We start from the raw sequence: 18,003 nt of genomic DNA on the forward strand, positions 1-18,003 counted from the left end.
AGATTTACAAATAATACAATAATAAATTAATAATTAAATTTATTATAAATTATTTTATGTTTATATGTCATATCGTTTCAATTAGGGAATAAATTGTTGTATTTGCCAGTTAATACGAGTCCATCGCCAGGATTTAATCTTAGGTCCTTAAGATCTATTTCTTGCCCAACTTTATAAGTGTCCTGGAGGCTACCCGTAAATAATATTACGTTACTTGCATGATCCTGCATTTTTTTAGGATGTTGATCGTATGGATAAGTGTCAGGTTGGTGACCAAGATTTAGTATGATGTAAAATCTGTTTTAAAAATATTTTTATTCATAAATAGATGATTATTAAGATACAAAGGTGCCTAATGTTTTATTAATTTAATTTTAAAAATAAAATAACTACCGTTGATGTCGTCTATGATCGTGTAATACATAAAAATAATTTAATAGTTAACATGTCAGTTAAATTAAATAGTGTATAACCCACTTATAAGTTATATATTATAATGTTCCCTTTTTATGGTCCCATTTTGTTTAAGGATCCCCAAGATATAATTTATGATAAACAGGGTTTTTGCTTCTCCCCCGAGGAACGTCATTTATATATATATACTTTAAATTTAATACCTAATTTTAAAATAATATTACCCTCTATTTCCTGGCATGTATCTTCCAAATGAATATATGTTATCGGTTATTGGACCGTAGAAAAGATTTTTGTCTCTAAAAGAAGGATATTTACGTAACCACACTAATGCGCGAAATATATTCAAATGAGAAAATTTCCGAATCTTTTGAACCTCATTTTTTTATATATATAAAAAAGAATAAATGATGGTTTTAACAATTTTATTTTTTATAATGTTATCTTTAACTTTGATTATTACTTCAACATTACGAGTTTTGTAATCTGGATGAACAGGTAGCCAACTTATGTTAGCTGTCGTGAAGCCAGCCATATGAGAAGCATCCCATTGCATTGGCGATCTATTTGGGTCTCTGCTGTACAACACGTATCTTACCTACGTCATAACGATTTAATTAATTAAATATTTAGGAAATATATAAACATGATCTTAGCTTACAGGGCCCAGATTTTTTCCCCACGGATCTTGAGTTTCTTCGAAGGTTACATTTATATTCTCCATACCTATTTCGTCTCCGTAATAAAATTGCGGTGTGCCTTTTAAATCATGATTTACAAAAAAAATAGATATTGAAATATACGCATTGCATCTCAACGATTATTATCCATTGTATTTTATATAAATATAATGCATAAAATTAAAATATGATTCATATACCTGGTAAAAGCAACATAAGGGAATGTATGGCGTCTATGTATTGTTCCCCTACTCGAGTTGATATCCTAGCCCTGTCATGATTGCTCACCTATGATAACATACATTTTTTGTGAATTTCCCGGTAGTTATTTTTTTATCGTAATGTAGTGTTATGTAAAATGAAAATAAAATTTACCACCCAATTCGGCCATCTATTTCGGCTCATTACATCCATCCATTCTTTTATCTTTTCGGAATAGCAAGATACATCACAAGTTTTATTGAGGTAAGTCAACCCAAAATTGTAAGGCATATCGATATCAGATAATTCGTAGTATTCCATGGAGACTTTAGGAGTAACATAAGCTTCACTAACGATTAAACTAGTGAATATTGTTATAGTATTTAACCGATTTATCAAAGTAAGGAGTAAAATATATTTTTAAAATATCTTAGTGTTTCAGCAAGATTAACTAAAACCATCTAGGTTACATCCTAGTAAACATTTTATTACAGTCAAAATTAAATTTTATATATTTTATAATTTAAGTATATATAGATCTAGGACTCCGCCTCAATCATCTTTACATTAAAAATTTAAATTACTATAAGCATTATTAAATTTATTGTATACTTGTCCCGTCCAGTTTTTGTTTCAAAGTCTTTTATAACCTCACTGAATTCTTTCAAAGTTGTGAATATTTTGGGGAGATCTTCAGTATATATGTGTCTCAAATACTCATGCTCGATCTAACATACATAAAAGTTAGGGCAAAAAAAATAATTAAAAAAAATTAAATATCCTACACAAAACATTCAAAAATTTTACAGGCTTAGCGTTAGGGTCACCACTCAGAGGCTCGTCCAAAAATCTTTGATCTTCAATGAGATTTACAACAGCGTCATACCTAAATCCATCTACGCCTAAGTCCATCCAGAAAGCTAGAGCTTTCTTGTGTAATAAAGAACGATATTAAGTTAATAATATATAACTAAATATTTTCATTAAAATAAATGCATTTATTTATGTGGTTACTTTCATATCCTCTAAAACCCTGGGATTTTCATAATTTAAATCGGGCTGTTCCGGGATAAAGGCATGATAGTTCCATTGTTTGCGTTCATCGTACCAAGTCCAGGAAGTTCGTCCAAATACACTAAGCTAAATATGAAAAATAATAAATCAATAAAGCTTTGAAAATATGAAATAAAATTAGAAACAAATGAGAACCGATTAAATTGTAACAAATTCAATAAAAGTTAATAAATATAAAATTTGATACGTTTAAACAATCATTCGAGTCTTGCATTGTATCATTTTAAATCATAGCTCAACCTGTCCTGCGTAGTTATGCAAGAATATTTAAAAAAGACCATGTCTTGGCTTGTCTATTCGAAAAATAATACATACCCAATTGTTTGGAATTTTATCCTTGTCCCCATCACGCCAAACATAGTAATCGGTATAAGGATCTTCTCTTTTCAAAGACTTTTGAAACCATGGGTGTTGATCACTAGTGTGATTAGGTACGAAATCCATAATAATTTTCAAATCTTTCAAAATATATTATTTACAACAAGAATTCGATAAGCAAAAAAGTATATCTATTTTCATAAAGGCATATAAATTTTGAAAGCACGCACAGTAAGCGAACAAGTAGCTAACTCTTATTTTTTCCCAGCTTTATCAAGGCTCGCGGGATCACCTTTCCTTTCCGTTATAATCTATGCAAATGTATATCTTTAATTTAGTGAAAGTTAACTCAAGTCATTCACCTTTCAAATAATATTTTGATTATTTATTTTAAGCTATTTTCCCTTAAATTATTTACATCACATTTATAATTTAGATTTTGATGTAGAAACTTCTTTTTTTTAATAAAGGATATTTTATTATATAATTTATGAGATTTACCTCTTTTATGGGCAGCTTCTAAAAGATTTTTAAAATCTTCCAAATTTCCAAACAGCGGGTCTATATCTGTAAGATTTGAGATGTCATAACCAAAATCTTTCATGGGAGATTTGTACATGGGGCTAAGCCAAAGTCCTTGAATTCCAAGGAATGTAAAATAGTCCAGTTTTTCGATAATTCCTTATTTTAAAATTAGATTTTAAAAATAATTATTAAAAACTTATAATGCTACAGAAGGAACCGAAAAAAATTTAAAACCTCTGAATAAGGAATTTAAGAACCAAAAATATTGGGAGCTTCAGCGCGTAGATGCATCTGAAACAAAAACTAAGGTCTCAAAGAAAATTTATTTTGGATTCTTGTTCTTACATAATTAATTCGGAACACATAAGGACAGCCACTTTTGTTATAAAAGATATTCCATTTTTTTCAATTTTTATACGAGTAGTGAATCTCTGTAGAACGGTAAATGATTTAGGGATTTTTCAAAAATACACAACATGTTGATGAATTTTTATTATATACAAAAAATAGTTCAATTATGGAATGGCAGCTGCGTCTTAAAAGTTTAGATTAGTTTTCTGAGGCTCAGTAAGACTCTGATTCAATACCTATAGGGATCTTTTTCTAAAAGCACTTTGGAAGAGGTTAGAATAAAATTAAATGAGTATCCTTATATATGGGCGAGTTAATATTTGTATTATAAAAATTGGCCTATATACAACTATTTTAATAAAATATTTACCGACGTGTGTATATTTGAAGAGAGTATTTTTTACATAATTCTATTAAATGTCTAATATTTTTTAATTAGAAGAATTCTCTATTACGCTTTAATAAACCATATTTTGTTAAATTGTGTTTAAAAAATAGTATAACATTTAAATTAAAATCAAGGTGATACAATAGAAGTATTTTGGAGGTTATGCTTTTATTGCCATTATCATTCTTGTATAAAATTTTTTTGCAATTAAATATTTAACATTGCCACATTAAAATTATTTCTTAATTTGGACAATCTTTTTCTTTAAAATACCTTAAAAACTAAATATTAAAAAAATTCGAGAACTTTCGCAGATTTTAAAAAATATTTAAAATAAACCACCAGAAGTAGTTTTTTCTTTTTTTTAGAAGAAAAAAGCTCATCCCTTTATTTTCATTAAATTTTTTGAAATTTGTCAATTTTTTCAAATATGGACATAATCCTAATAAAATTGAACCCTCTCACTTACCCAAACTTGGAATTGTTATGCATGATTAAACTAAAATGTATCGTTGTATCGTTAATGAAAAAAATGAAAAAAAATCACTATTTTAATACTTATTTCACAATCAAAATATAAACTCTTTTACATTAAGTTAAAAATGAAATAAAAATCCACACTTATATTAAGATAAACTAACCCCTAACATAAATTTAACATAAAGTTACTGCATAGATTTTTATTTTCTTAACAAATAGTGGCTAACAGACATACAGATATTTATCATAAAGTGTAAGAAAAAATAATATAAATAACCGTTGATGTCTCCTATTCCATCTCCATCGCTATCTTTAAATGATCGCGGATATATCTGGTATAGCACAGCATCTTTCCACCATTCTCTTCTACAGCAAGATTGCATAGTCGAAAAGTCTAATAAACTGCTAAACGATACGAAAAATATGAGAATTAATAACATTTTTTTAAAATTAATTTAAATAATAATAAAAAATTTTACAAGAAAAAATTAATAAAAATTTAAAGGTAAGAATCGATAAGAAAAAATGAATTTGATTTATTTATAAAAAATATAATTTAAAAATGAGATTTAAAAAAAATTTACTTTTTTAAATTTTTTAAATTTTTTTTATTTAGGTTTCGTCCAAAAAAGGTTTCAGAAGTTTTAAAACTTAAGGACACCTAATAACAAAGTTTTTAAAATTATATTTTTTATCTTGAATAAGTTTTTAAAAGTTTTCGAATTAAATATTTTGATGTTTTGGACATAAATGGCTCGATTTGAGCCGATTTATAAATACGGCTAACTCAACATTTTAGCCAGAAAAATATTGCCAAAGTGAGATTTTGTTAATAGAGATCCAAATCTTTGTGCCATCTATGAGCATAATCTTAAGACTTGCATTATTTTTTATGGATAAAAAATTGAGTTAACCGTTTTTAAAAATCAGCTCAAATCAAGCGGTTTAATAGCACTACTTATATACATAAAATAATAAATATATAAATATATTATACATCTCTTCTGTTGGAGGTGAAGATAACTGTTTATCTTAAAATCGTCCTTTTTTATAAATTCCAAAATTATACATCTATATAATAAATAATAATTTTAAAATCAATTTACATTAATTTTGTTTTAAATAATAATTTGGTTTCACTTTATATAACCGTAATCAAAATCAAAATCAAAAACAAACATTATCTATTAGCGGTATTAATTTAAATATCATAATTCATAAGTAATAATGCAAGCCCAAAGGATTAATAATAAAACAAACAAAACCTAAACATAGCTTCCTTTCGAACGTTATAATATAAGTTTCTTTGAGAGTCTTGGGGTCGTTCTCTTAAATTTGTATTCTTTGTTTAGAGTATCGTGTCTATACACTTCAGCACATATTTGACGACCGGCTTGTTGGATCGTGATCCTAGCGTACCCTTATCTTTCATCTAAAGATCCTCTCATCTGACTTAGTTTCGTTAACTGGATCCTTGGTTGTCCTACAGTTTTTAAAAACTGGTACAACCTGATTATTGTTCCTTTTGATAGCTTCCTTAATCGTATAGACGTATCTTCCGTGATAATTAACAGCTGGATGGTAAGGAGACATAAATATCGGCGCCGCTGTATTTTTATTACATTCAGCGTAGATTTTCTATTTGTCTTTCCATCTCAGATCATTAAACATAATCATTTGCCAATTCTGTCACTCTTTTTACTCCATAGACGTTTTGATCCCTATCCTTTCCTTTCCTTTCCTTTCCTTTCCTTTCCTTTCCTTTCCTTTCCTTTCCTTTCATTTCCTTTCCTTTCCTTTCCTTTCCTTCCTTTCCTCTCCTTTCTATAATATATAACACCATTAGTAAACTTATATCGAGAATTTTGCTAGGTAGGGGGGCGGGGTATTAGATATGGCTTTTGGAAATAAGTTTTATTGGAGATCTTTAAGTCCACTTTAGATATTTATAAAAATAATTATGAGTTTTCACTTTTTTTCTAAAAATTTTGAATTATAATGTCGTTATAACTAAAAGTTATTAACTTTTACTAATTTTATTTTTCCTTATATATGTATTGTATTTATTTTTTGAAGAAAGGAGGTGAAGTTATGTTAGGAGATTTGTTTCTTATTAGCTTAAGACCGAGGTATCTTAATTTTTATTTTAGGCCCGAGCAAAGCAAGAAACCATTATTTCACCTTTTTCATTTTTAGGAATATTTATCATCCCATAGCCAGGCCCGAATTTAAAAAAATTTTTTTAGGCATTAAACCGGCCAATGAATTTCTTAAGCTCGAACCTGGCGGTCGGGATTTTGGATCGACTTGTAGGACTTCACGCAATTAACAATAATTTTTTTCGGTATTTGTAGCTTGGCCATTTCCAGACAAAACATTTTTTCAAAGCGGTTTTTGGGTAATGTTACAATCAATATTTTTTCCATTTCCAAACAAAAGATATTAAGTCTAATTAATTTTTTTATATAATATAATATTTTAAAAATAACAATCAGAACCCACATTTCAAGATGTCATTTAATCGTTTAAAATCAAACAAGTTTGTTTTCTATTTAAGATTAAAAAAAATGGGGATCTGGATTGTTTTTATTATATTAATAAAAAAATTAATTTACAAGTTAACCTTTGGAAATAAATAAAAAGATTGCTGGTGGTAGCATTACGCTCTTTCTGGAAATGACCTTTAATAAAAAAAATTGAAATACTAATTATATGTTTTAGAGTTTAGAGCCATCAATTATGGCGTTAAAGTTTATAAGAATAAAATACTTTAAGTCTAAATAAATATTTTGTATTTAAAATCAATAAAAAATAAAAACAAAGTTAACAAATAGAAAATAATAAATAGTAACAGATTTAATTGACCAATTTAAAAAAAAAATATATAAGCCTTTTATTGTCTGATAGATTTGTAAATTAAAGAAGTAGTTCGTTATTATTAAATGATAAAGAGAATTAACTATAATTTCTTTTTTCAAAACCCTTGCATCCAATCTTCTTAGATGGTTGCGTGTATGTTAGTTTTTTGGAGCTTGTTTAGTTATAGCTGACTTGTCTAACTCGCAACTGATAATTTTAAAAAAAATGTATCGACTACGTAAAAAGGATTATTTTAAATGATAAAAGAATATATATAAATGACACGAAAATATCGAAATTTTTTGGGCGAACGATATTAGTACAAATGTTGATTACAGCGGAAATATATTTCCGTTTAGCGCGAAATCATTCCTGCCATTGCTTAAATATTTCCGGAAACCCATTTCAGCAAATGTATATCACTAAATAAACTTTAAAATAAGTATTTATTGATTATGCAGCAGTGAAAACTAAAAATAAAATTCGGGCTCGACCAGAGTTTAAAAAATTTATAATAATTTGGGCGAGCGAGCGCTTGAAAAAATTAGCTAACAAATTATAGTTATGTGGGTACTATTTTTTTAAAAATAATCTTAAAAATAGATGTGATATACATATTTTTAAAAAGATATTTTTTTGTTGATTTATACTCTGTAATTTGGTTAAGGTTGAAAATTTAAAACTCTAATTATGGGCACTAGATGAGGGGTCCTCTTTATAATAATGTTAATTTATTATGATAAAAAATGACATACATCTATGGTATATGGATGATGTGGTTACTTCTGGAAATTCTGAAGAATTATAAAAAACAATTAATATTATAAAGCAATTTGCCATTAATCTCGGTTTTGTTAACCAAAGTAAAGCAGAATATTGAGAAATGAATACTATTCCTTATAACATTTATGATATTAAAACATAAAACATACTTGGATAAAATTTTTTATGGTATTTACGCTCTCCCATCGGTAAGTAATCAAGAAATTTTTTCTTTGGCAATGTAGACGTACTTAAAATTTAAAAGGCATCCTTAGTGTATACAGCGTCTATATGACAGGATATTCTCTGGATGCAAAGCCCCTTCAAAAATCTCTGCATACTCCCTTAAAAAATCTCACCGACTTCGGCAGTGATATTCCCATTTTTAAGATAATTGTACTCCCTTCATAATTTAAAAAAAGGAACTTAAATGATTACTGTTCTGCTGCCAACTATCAAAATCTTGTGTATATTTTTTGCAACTCAAATAATTTTATTTTCAAATAAATTAAAAAATATGGAAATGTTTTCATTTTGGCATGAATATGAGTTTTCTGATAGAATTTTTAAACTTTTAAATTACAATTAAAAGGATTGCAAAAAATAATATGTCTATGATTGTGTGCCAATTTTGGTTGATAATCGGCCATATCGTTGTATTATAATAGGTCTATAATAAAAGTATTTGATTTTACAGCAATTTTTGCCCTATTTCATCTAAAAATTTAATAGATAACCTATCATTAAATTTATCCTACCCCTCCTACCACCCTTAAATCCTATCCTTAAAAAAATTCGATGCAAACTATTCCTACTCCACCCGCACATGTAGACGCTGCTTGTCCATCCACTCACAAGGCTTTTTTAGGGATTTTTTCAACATTCCTAAAATCCTTTATTCACTACGAAGCCTATATTTTTAGATAAATGTAATCTAGTAAGATAAGAGACCAGAATAAAAACGATTGTTAGTGATTTCAAGTTTACAGACAAAGCTGGGAATCAAGCCACGCTACCCATCAAATATGACGGTCTTTGTTACACTATCGATCTCATTTGAGCCTTCTATCGCTAGCCACCTACAAACACAGGCACTAATCGATATCATCTATAAGTAGTCTATACATTTTTTAAATATAGCTAGGATGGAATGATCAAAACGTGTTGCAATCACAACCGAATTTCTGATTTCTATAAAACCGAAAGATTTGGATCTACCACTTGTAAAATACTTCATTGATTACCCTATTTCGAGTTTTTCTCCTTTGGCTGCATCCACATTCAATGAAATTATCAAGGATTGGGGATATAAATTTTTATAGGTTATTCCATATAAAAACCTCTAATTTAAATTACATAACCACGAGCTAGTTACGCCCTCAACATTTCATTCTTATTACCAATGTTGTACTAATGATGACAGTTTGGCGCTGCTTCACAATCTTGGTGAGAAAACCCGATATTCAAAATGTCAGTTGGATTTCTCACCTCATTAGGACCTACTAATCTCTTTCGGATACACGTCCTGATGGAATCACATGAATTCATGGTAACAAGGTAAATTTATAATATGAGATTTTTCATGACCAATAAAGACGCTAAGAGAGCAAAATTTAAGAATTACCACATAAGCCGCTGATTCATCAAATTACACTTTCTTACCAATAATCATCCCTACCACAACTTATAGGAATTTAGCTAAGTAATTCTTTAAAGACGTTAGCTATCAAATCAGTAAAAATTCTGTAATAAGCATCATAAAGGCCTTAACGAAACAAGGGTTAGCAATAGTTCTTAAGATAAATTATGTTTGTTTTAGTAATTCAATTACTCCTGCTGATTAGTATTCTTGTCATAAAAAAACTTATCTTCCTTTTTCTCCTGCCACCCCACCTTTTTTTTATATATAATATAACATGTATTAATAATTTTTAATTGCGATTTTAAATATTATTATCGATGACTTTTATATTGGTTATTATATAATTTATATATAGATGAGATAGAAATTTAATATAAAAAAATTTAGCTTTCAAGGTATGCTACTATTATAATTTGAATTTCTTAATACATTTTATAATTTTACAGAATGATGAGGATATTTTACTGTTAATAATTACTGGATTTGCCTTCAAGTTTCAAAAATGATTTATAATAAATATTTGTACAAAATACATTATGATGTAATTATTTTTGTTATGCAAAGGTAAAATGAAGTTAAAAGTTTAAATTTTAATTTTTATAATTAAAATAATTATTTTTAAAATATGATAAATGTGACATAGATTAATATATAATATATTAATTTTAATGTTATTATATAATTTATATTTTTTTTAGCGAAATCATTTTTTCCCTCTGGAATAGCCCTAATTCTCAAGATTGGGCGAAAATGAATATTATATTTTAAAATATTTTTATAGATTTATCACGATGGTAAAATATCTTAAAAAATAGAAAAAAAATTGAAAACGGAGGTGTGTTCGTTATCACACCTATTTATTATTTTTATTGATAGCCAATGGGCCTCATATAATAACATCAACCATAATTTAAAAATTATATTTTAATTTGTAAACGAAAATTTTACAAAAAGATAATTTAAAAAAATCATCATTAGATTTGAAAAAATTTATTCAATTTAATCATTACTTTAGGCCTTTTAAGTCAAATTAAATTTAAAAAAATCATAATTCATAAGTTTTATCATATTTTTTAACTATTAATGACTGAGTAAACATTAAAATTTTTATCTTTAACATTTAAAAGATGAGTATTCATTTTCAAAGCGTGATTTTTGGCTAATCATAGATTATGATAGTTAGTAATCCAAATTAAAAATATTTTTGTTTAAGTTTAATTTGAGATCAATTATATTAAAACTTAAAAGTGTTTAAAAAGGATCTAAATTTAAAAAAAAAATCACGATCTTTTTAGGATAATTCATATATTTTTATTAAGACATTTTCTCTATCTAGTTTGCTTATTTTCTAAAATACTGAAGAAAATTTATGCGCAATGCAAAGAATACCATATAAAATTATATATAATGTTAATTATATTGTGATTTGTGACAGTTATATAATTATATAACAACACAATTACATATATAAATTTATTTAGAATTTAATGAAAATTTCTTTAATGTCATTAAATACCCACGTCTTAATAACTGTTGTTTTATTACAATCGCTTCGTTAGAGCATGATAATATGTTATAATTTAATACACTTAAGTGTTTGCAATGGTCCGGTAGGACCGAAAGAACTGACGGTTAATTCTGGTATAGTCCAGTCTCTTTTGTATCGGGTCCGGTGGGACGATACGGTCCAACATCATGGTCCTATGGTCTGCTCCGGTTCGATAGATGGCCATATAAAAAATAAAAGTTTATTATGATTTACTTTTTAATTGATGTACATGATTATGATTTACTTTTTAATTGATGTACATGAACACGTAAAACATAATTATTTAATGTTTAAAAAGTTATAATATTTCATCCATCGTTTACTTTTTTTTATTCTTCCGTTTCATTCATTAATCAGGTAATTTAATATATTAGGTATTACATTTTTATTTTTAGAAATGAAAATTGAAATCATAGATGATGATATTATTATTGAATCTCCTTCTTTTGGAGGTGATTAGAAAGTAGTAGTATTAGTACTAATAAAAAATCAATCAAATTAAAATTTGAAAGATGCTAGAGAATTATACAATTTTTTTAAAAAAAAAGAAAATTCTGGAAAAATGTGTATACTATGTGTGGTGTTATTGATCTAAATCTTTTCATTTTTTTCTTTTCCTATATTTATGTGTAAAACATTATCCTAAAAATTATTTCTTAAAATATTGTGATTTGACCGATTGCCGACTAAAAACCGGTGACGAGTAGCATATTCAAGAATTTATTTAATAATAAAAGAATTACAAAAATGTTGATGACAAAATTATAGAAACTGTTCAAGATGTAGGTTGGGCTAGTTCTCTCACTCCATTGAGATTGTGCGCAGACTTCAAATATGAATTCTGCTTTAGTAGAATTCAAATATCCAATACCACGTTTTAATGGCTTAATTTCCAAATTATCAAAAGGCAACAATTCATGAGACATTTACTTTTTCTACACATAGAGGATACTATCGTTTCACTAGACTCCTGTTCGGATTAAAAATTGCAGCTATTTTTTAACATATGGACATAATATTTGGTGATATGAAAGATGTATATTTTACATTGATGATTTACTTATTACTGGAGATAATGATGAGCTCACTTGAATAACATTAAATAGTTTTTGATAGAATTACAAAGTATGGTTTGATACCTAATTTTGCTCAAAATATTTTTTTTAAAAATGAAATTTCGTTTTTGGGACATATTATTGATGTAAATGTTAAACATCTACATGTAGACAAAATTAAAGCCATTACGAATATGCCTAAACCTAAAGGAATTATCTATATTCTTAGGCATGGCAAGCTTTTATCGAAAATTTATAATTCTGGAGACATAGCAAATCCATTGTACAAAAATGGTCATGGAAAAACATACATCAGAAAAGCTTAGATTTTTACGATCCAGATTTACCCATTGGTATAGCTGCTGACACTTTGAAAAAAAAGTTTAGGGGCTGTTTTATTTCACATTGAAGGCGTTGACAAAGAGAAATCTATTGCATTTGCATCGAGAATTTTACTCAAATCAAAAACAAATCATACAAATATTGAACGTGAAATTTTAGCGATTATTTAAAAAAATTTCAAGAATATTTTATTAGAATTAAATTTACTATAGTCACGGATCACAAACCGCTCGTGTATTAAAGGTCTTAAAGATAACAATTCGATGTCTATGAGATTTCAAATATGGAATTTGGCCCATTGAACATCAATTTTACAATAATTCACAGAGCAGAAAAACGTAATGCTAACTCACTGAAACTAGGGAAATTTTTTTATTTTTATTGAAAAAATAATAAATATGCGATCGTCTGGATATTGGTGGAAATTTTTCTTGTGAAAATTTTCACAATTCTTTAATTTTACAATAAAAACGGAGTATATTATTTACAAGTTTTAAAAAGGCGTGTGCTAATGATGCTAATATGTTAGGACTATTAAATCAAATACTAGATAATTAATCAATTATTTTAATAAATTTTTTTGTGAAAATTTTTATTCTTTAATTTTATAATAAAAACAGAGTATATTTAAAAATTTAAAAAAGGTGTAATGCTATGATCATACTAAGTTAGGACTATTAAATCAAAAACTAGATAATTAATCAATTTATTTGATAAACATAATATATAAACAATGTTAATATAGATGTTGTATTCCATATTAAATCAACCAAAAAAAGTCGATTCTCAACCTGACCCCCTTCGATTTTTTTAAAAATTTGCATGTTGGTAGTATATACACTAATTAATAAAAATGTAAACTTTTACTTTTTAAATCGCCTTACTTTATGAGATATGGCCATCTCTAGAAAGGCGGAAATTCCAAAATACACTATATTTAATTTTAAATATGTCAAAAAGTAATTAAGCTAAAGACATGATTTAAATTTTATCAAATAGCTCTTTATTATGATATAAAATTTATTTTATTTAAAAAAAGTCTATTACCAAAAACCGGAAATGGCTATAAAATAAAAATTGCTCTTTTTTTCTTTTAAATTTTTTTACAGATAGACATTATACTTCTTAATATTTGTACAAAATCCTAGATTGGGAGGAGTACTGGGCCAAAAGTTATTACACTTTAAATATAATTAGTATGGCTTAAATCCTATATTATACCAAATATATAGTAATTTACGAAACAAATAAAAAGAAATTTCATTTGGGATCGGGCTGTATTTTTTTATAAATCTTTCTGGCCGTGTTAGAAAAATTAGGCCCTATGCAGATCACTAGTAGACATTGTGTCATATTTAGCACATAAGTTTAGCTATTTTATTTTAGAAGGAAAATAATTGTAAAAGTATTTATAACTTTATTTAGCTAATTAATTGGAAATTAATATTCTAATAAACATATTAATTAAATAATATCATACATTAAATAATCTAATGAATTAGAATAAAATTTGACTTTCATTTTTCCTTTCATTGGAATAAATGAATGATATTTTTGTGTCCCGGGAATTCATTTGGCCATTAGAAATCTATTTTCAAGATTGATTTCCATTCTTAAATATTCTACGTTGCTAACAAATATATAATTAATTCCCGGGATATTGATTATCGCATAATTATTTAAGTCAATAGGAGTTATTATATGATTTTCATGAGGACGTTGCAGGCTTGCTCTAGCCGCCAACCTCTTAGTAATTCCACCTAAACTATCGCAAGGAGTTTTGCCATGTGCAGTTGCCAAAAATTGCCATTCTGCCTTGATCCTAAAATCATTATAATGGTTGTAGAGGTTTACAAAGTTTTTTTTTGTTTTTATACTGGGTAACAGCTCCATCAGAAAAATAAAATATTATTGAAATCTTATCAAATCTTTCTTTCAAGAATATAATTAATTTTATTTGAAATAAATGAAAGGAACAAATATTGTGTTTGAGACAATCTGATATAATCACGTAACTTAAATGTTTGATGATATCGCCTTCGCGGTAATAAATCATAAATGATGCCAAACATAATTATTTTATTTTAATTAATTATTAAGTAGATTAAAATAATCTTTAAAATGAAAATATATTTCTGACGATCCAATAATAATTAATCTGACAATGAAAAATAAACTTCATCTTTCACTCACAGAGTGGCCAGGTCAAAAAATCTCGAATTTAAGAAGAATTTGGGACGAATATAATCTTTAGGTTGGGGTGAAGAGATTATTGAGCTCACTTTTTATTATCATAGTTGTTACTTTTTACAAAATCTTATTATTTATTCCTTATAATGCCTCCAAATCAAGGCGTTTTGAGTTATATTTAAAATAATACAATACAACTTGGTAAATGTTGTTTTGAGTTTTTTAACATTTAATAAATGCAAAATAATCAGATTTTTTAGGATTTTAGTTTTAATGCTATTATTCACATATATTGCCCACTTTAAAAAAAATAATTACTCTATATTTGGTATAATATAGGATTTAAGCCATACTACTTATATTTAAAGTGTAATAACTATTGACCCAGTACTCGTCCCAATCTAGGATTTTGTACAAATATTAAGAAGTATAATGTCTATCTGTAAAAAAAAATTTAAAAGAAAAAAAAAGCAATTTTTATTTTATAGCCATTTCCGGTTTTTGGTAATAGACTTTTTTTCAATAAATTAAATTTTATGTTATATTAAAGAACCATTCTAGAGCTATTTAATAAAATCAAAATCATGTCTTTAGCTTAATTACTTTTTGAGATATTTAAAATTAAATATAGTATATTTTGGAATTTTCGCGTTTCTAAAGATGGCCATATAGTAAGTTGAGAATTAAAATTTAATATTTTTACTAGTTAGTGTATATACTACCATCATACAAATTTTAAAAAAAATCGAAGGGGGTGGGTTGAATCTTCAGTTGATTTGATATGGAATACAACAGATATATATCAATTTAAGGAAAAACAAAAATAGATCGATATAAATTTATATCATTTAAAAATTTTATTTACTTATTTAATTTTGACATATTTTTAATATTACGAAAATAGGAATATTCACATATATATAAATGAGAGGAAGATTTTCTTCCATTTCTGAGGATGATTGCCTTAAGATCCCTCCATAAATGCTCATTGCGTTGTGTATGGGTCGATATATCATTTGGGTCTATACTGTTATGATTGACCGAGTGATCATATCCATTTTCATTAAAATTGTTATAATTTGGAAAAATCAAAATTATCAATATTGAATTTACCTCTTCCATTAATTATTAAACTTTTGAGTAATGAAACTTTGAATTATTATTACATCAAAAAATTTCCACCAATATCCTGAAGATCGCATATATTTTTTTAATAAAATTTTTTTTTAAAATATTAAAAATTTTCCTGAGTTTCAGTGAGTTACCTTTCGAAATCATTAATAATGAATTATGGAATATATTGATAAATTTTAAAATGGTAGTAAAAGAAACTGCTGATCATAAAGAATTACAGGAATTATAGATAATATAGGAAAAGGTGAATTAATAAAAAAATAAACTTACAAAATTATGGAAGCAGAATTAAGGTTGATAAAAGATTGTCTTTTTATAGAAAATAGAATTATATTTCAGTGAGAGACGCAATGTTATGTGAATTGCATAAAGGACATTTAGGAGCTGGGAAAACTAAACTTTTAGACAAAGATTAATTATGGTGGTCTGATATTAATACAGATTGATCAAGAAGTCAAAAATTGTGATTCTGCAACGAATGGACAGACAATCCTCATAATGTCAGGGCCACATTGGCTGATAAATTATTGATTCTCTTGAAAGAGCTGAGTTATGAAAAGGGGATGCTTTTGTCAAATACACTCGTGAAAAGTGACTGATGAGACAAAGGGAACATAGTACTATTACCGTGTAGCCTTAAGGTTCCATTTTTGTTAATTAGGGTTAAGGCCCACAGCTTGAACTATTTTTCCTGATAAAGATAGGTTATAAAGCGAGAATTACTAGAGAAAAATGAGAGGGGGCAGTTGAGTAACCAAGTAAATATGTTGAAGCAATAACTTGAACAAATAATTTTTTAAACTTTTAAGGGAAGAACGCAAAGAAAAATTAACAAATAAATTAAAAAACGCTGAAAATTTTAAAAATTATAAATAATTTATTTTATAAAACTATATTTCCGTTTCTTAAAATGATTATAGGTTTAATCGATATTGAAGAAGGTAAAAATTATAAATATAGGTTAATGATCCAGCCATGTTATGAGATAACAATCAACACTTGTATCGATAAAAAACGAAGAAATCGCTAAGTTCGGCTTCTAGTGAAAGGTTATTTTCTATAGCCAATCGCATATAGATATTTTCTAAATAAATATTTTGATTTATAAAAATATTTATTTTGTGTTATTAATATGGAATTAGAGAAATAAAAGCTATAATAGAATAAATTTAAAAACGCGTAAAAGTAAAGCAATAAAACTTTGAAAAATTTAAAAACACGCGAATTTTTGGGCGTGATTAAAATATTGTATTTCGTGAGCGGGCGTGTTGGATCAAATTTTTTTTAGTAGTAAGCGTAAAAGGACGTGATTTCTTTTTATTACCACTGTGAACGGGCGGGCTTTGAATAAAAAATTAGGCCCACGCCCACCTACTTTAATTGCAGTTATTAAGGCCCCTGCGACTGAAGGTATAACTTACTTAGAAAAGCTAAAATTTTCTTAAATATATAAGAATAAACACTTTAGTATAATTGCGAAATATATTTAAAAAAATAATAATATTAAACTTACGTATGAGCCAGATTAGAATCTTGATTTAAATTCTATCGAAAATACATGGCGTAAAACTTCTTATTAGAGGACTGATGTATATATTTTTTTTAAAAAAGGTAGTCTAAAATTATAATAGAAATTATATAATTATATCTCTATATATAAAAAATTAAACGTTATAATAATTCTATCTATCTCTTTTATTTTCAAATAATATCATTATCATATAAAAAAAATTTCATATATATATAATATTTACATATTATTACAATAATAAGGAATATTATTATTATAAAAAATGAAATTACCAAAAAATTAAATAAATATGTCAAGATTGTCAGCTCTAACTATTCTGTATTCATCTCCACACAAACAACATGTAGGCATAATAGGTTTCAAAATTTCTGGAGTCAAAGAGTCATCCCTATGAGGCCTTAATAATTGCTCCAGAAAGGGATTTTTAGTATTATCTATTATATTTTAACATAAATTTGGTGATTTAAAAAGAATAATAAATCATTATTAAATTACATATTTCCAAAAC

The 18,003-nt window shown here is 26.6% G+C and overlaps 1 protein-coding gene across 1 annotated transcript; it reads right to left on the reverse strand.

The window, feature by feature from the left end:
* Positions 1-55: 55 nt before the first annotated feature.
* On the reverse strand, positions 56-17,520 carry LOC135923811 (alpha-glucosidase-like). The gene is made up of 13 exons (XM_065458760.1): positions 17,478-17,520; positions 4,709-4,836; positions 3,189-3,368; positions 2,685-2,827; positions 2,310-2,435; positions 2,103-2,225; positions 1,908-2,023; positions 1,470-1,656; positions 1,295-1,382; positions 1,076-1,173; positions 878-1,012; positions 639-790; positions 56-297 (listed from the first exon to the last, which is right to left on the reverse strand). The coding sequence occupies exons 2-13, from the start codon at positions 4,812-4,814 to the stop codon at positions 78-80; spliced, it is 1,674 nt and encodes a 557-aa protein (XP_065314832.1). The 5' UTR covers positions 4,815-4,836; positions 17,478-17,520; the 3' UTR covers positions 56-77.
* Between the last annotated feature and the right edge of the window lie 483 nt (positions 17,521-18,003).

The sequence above is a fragment of the Gordionus sp. m RMFG-2023 genome, chromosome 2, assembly GCF_954871325.1.
Source record: "Gordionus sp. m RMFG-2023 chromosome 2, tfGorSpeb1-WG-v2, whole genome shotgun sequence".
Classification (NCBI taxonomy): Eukaryota; Metazoa; Nematomorpha; class Gordioida; order Chordodea; family Parachordodidae; genus Gordionus; species Gordionus sp. m RMFG-2023.

Bases quoted from the DNA above. Each gene is read 5' to 3' on its own strand.
- LOC135923811 (XM_065458760.1), bottom strand. From the start codon at position 4,814: ATGCAATCTTGCTGTAGAAGAGAATGGTGGAAAGATGCTGTGCTATAC. The intron at 1,383-1,469 runs GTAAATTTTATT...ATGTTATCATAG, and splicing joins ATAGATGGCCGAATTGGGTG to GTGAGCAATCATGACAGGGC. The intron at 1,174-1,294 runs GTATATGAATCA...ATGATTTAAAAG, and splicing joins CCTTATGTTGCTTTTACCAG to GCACACCGCAATTTTATTAC.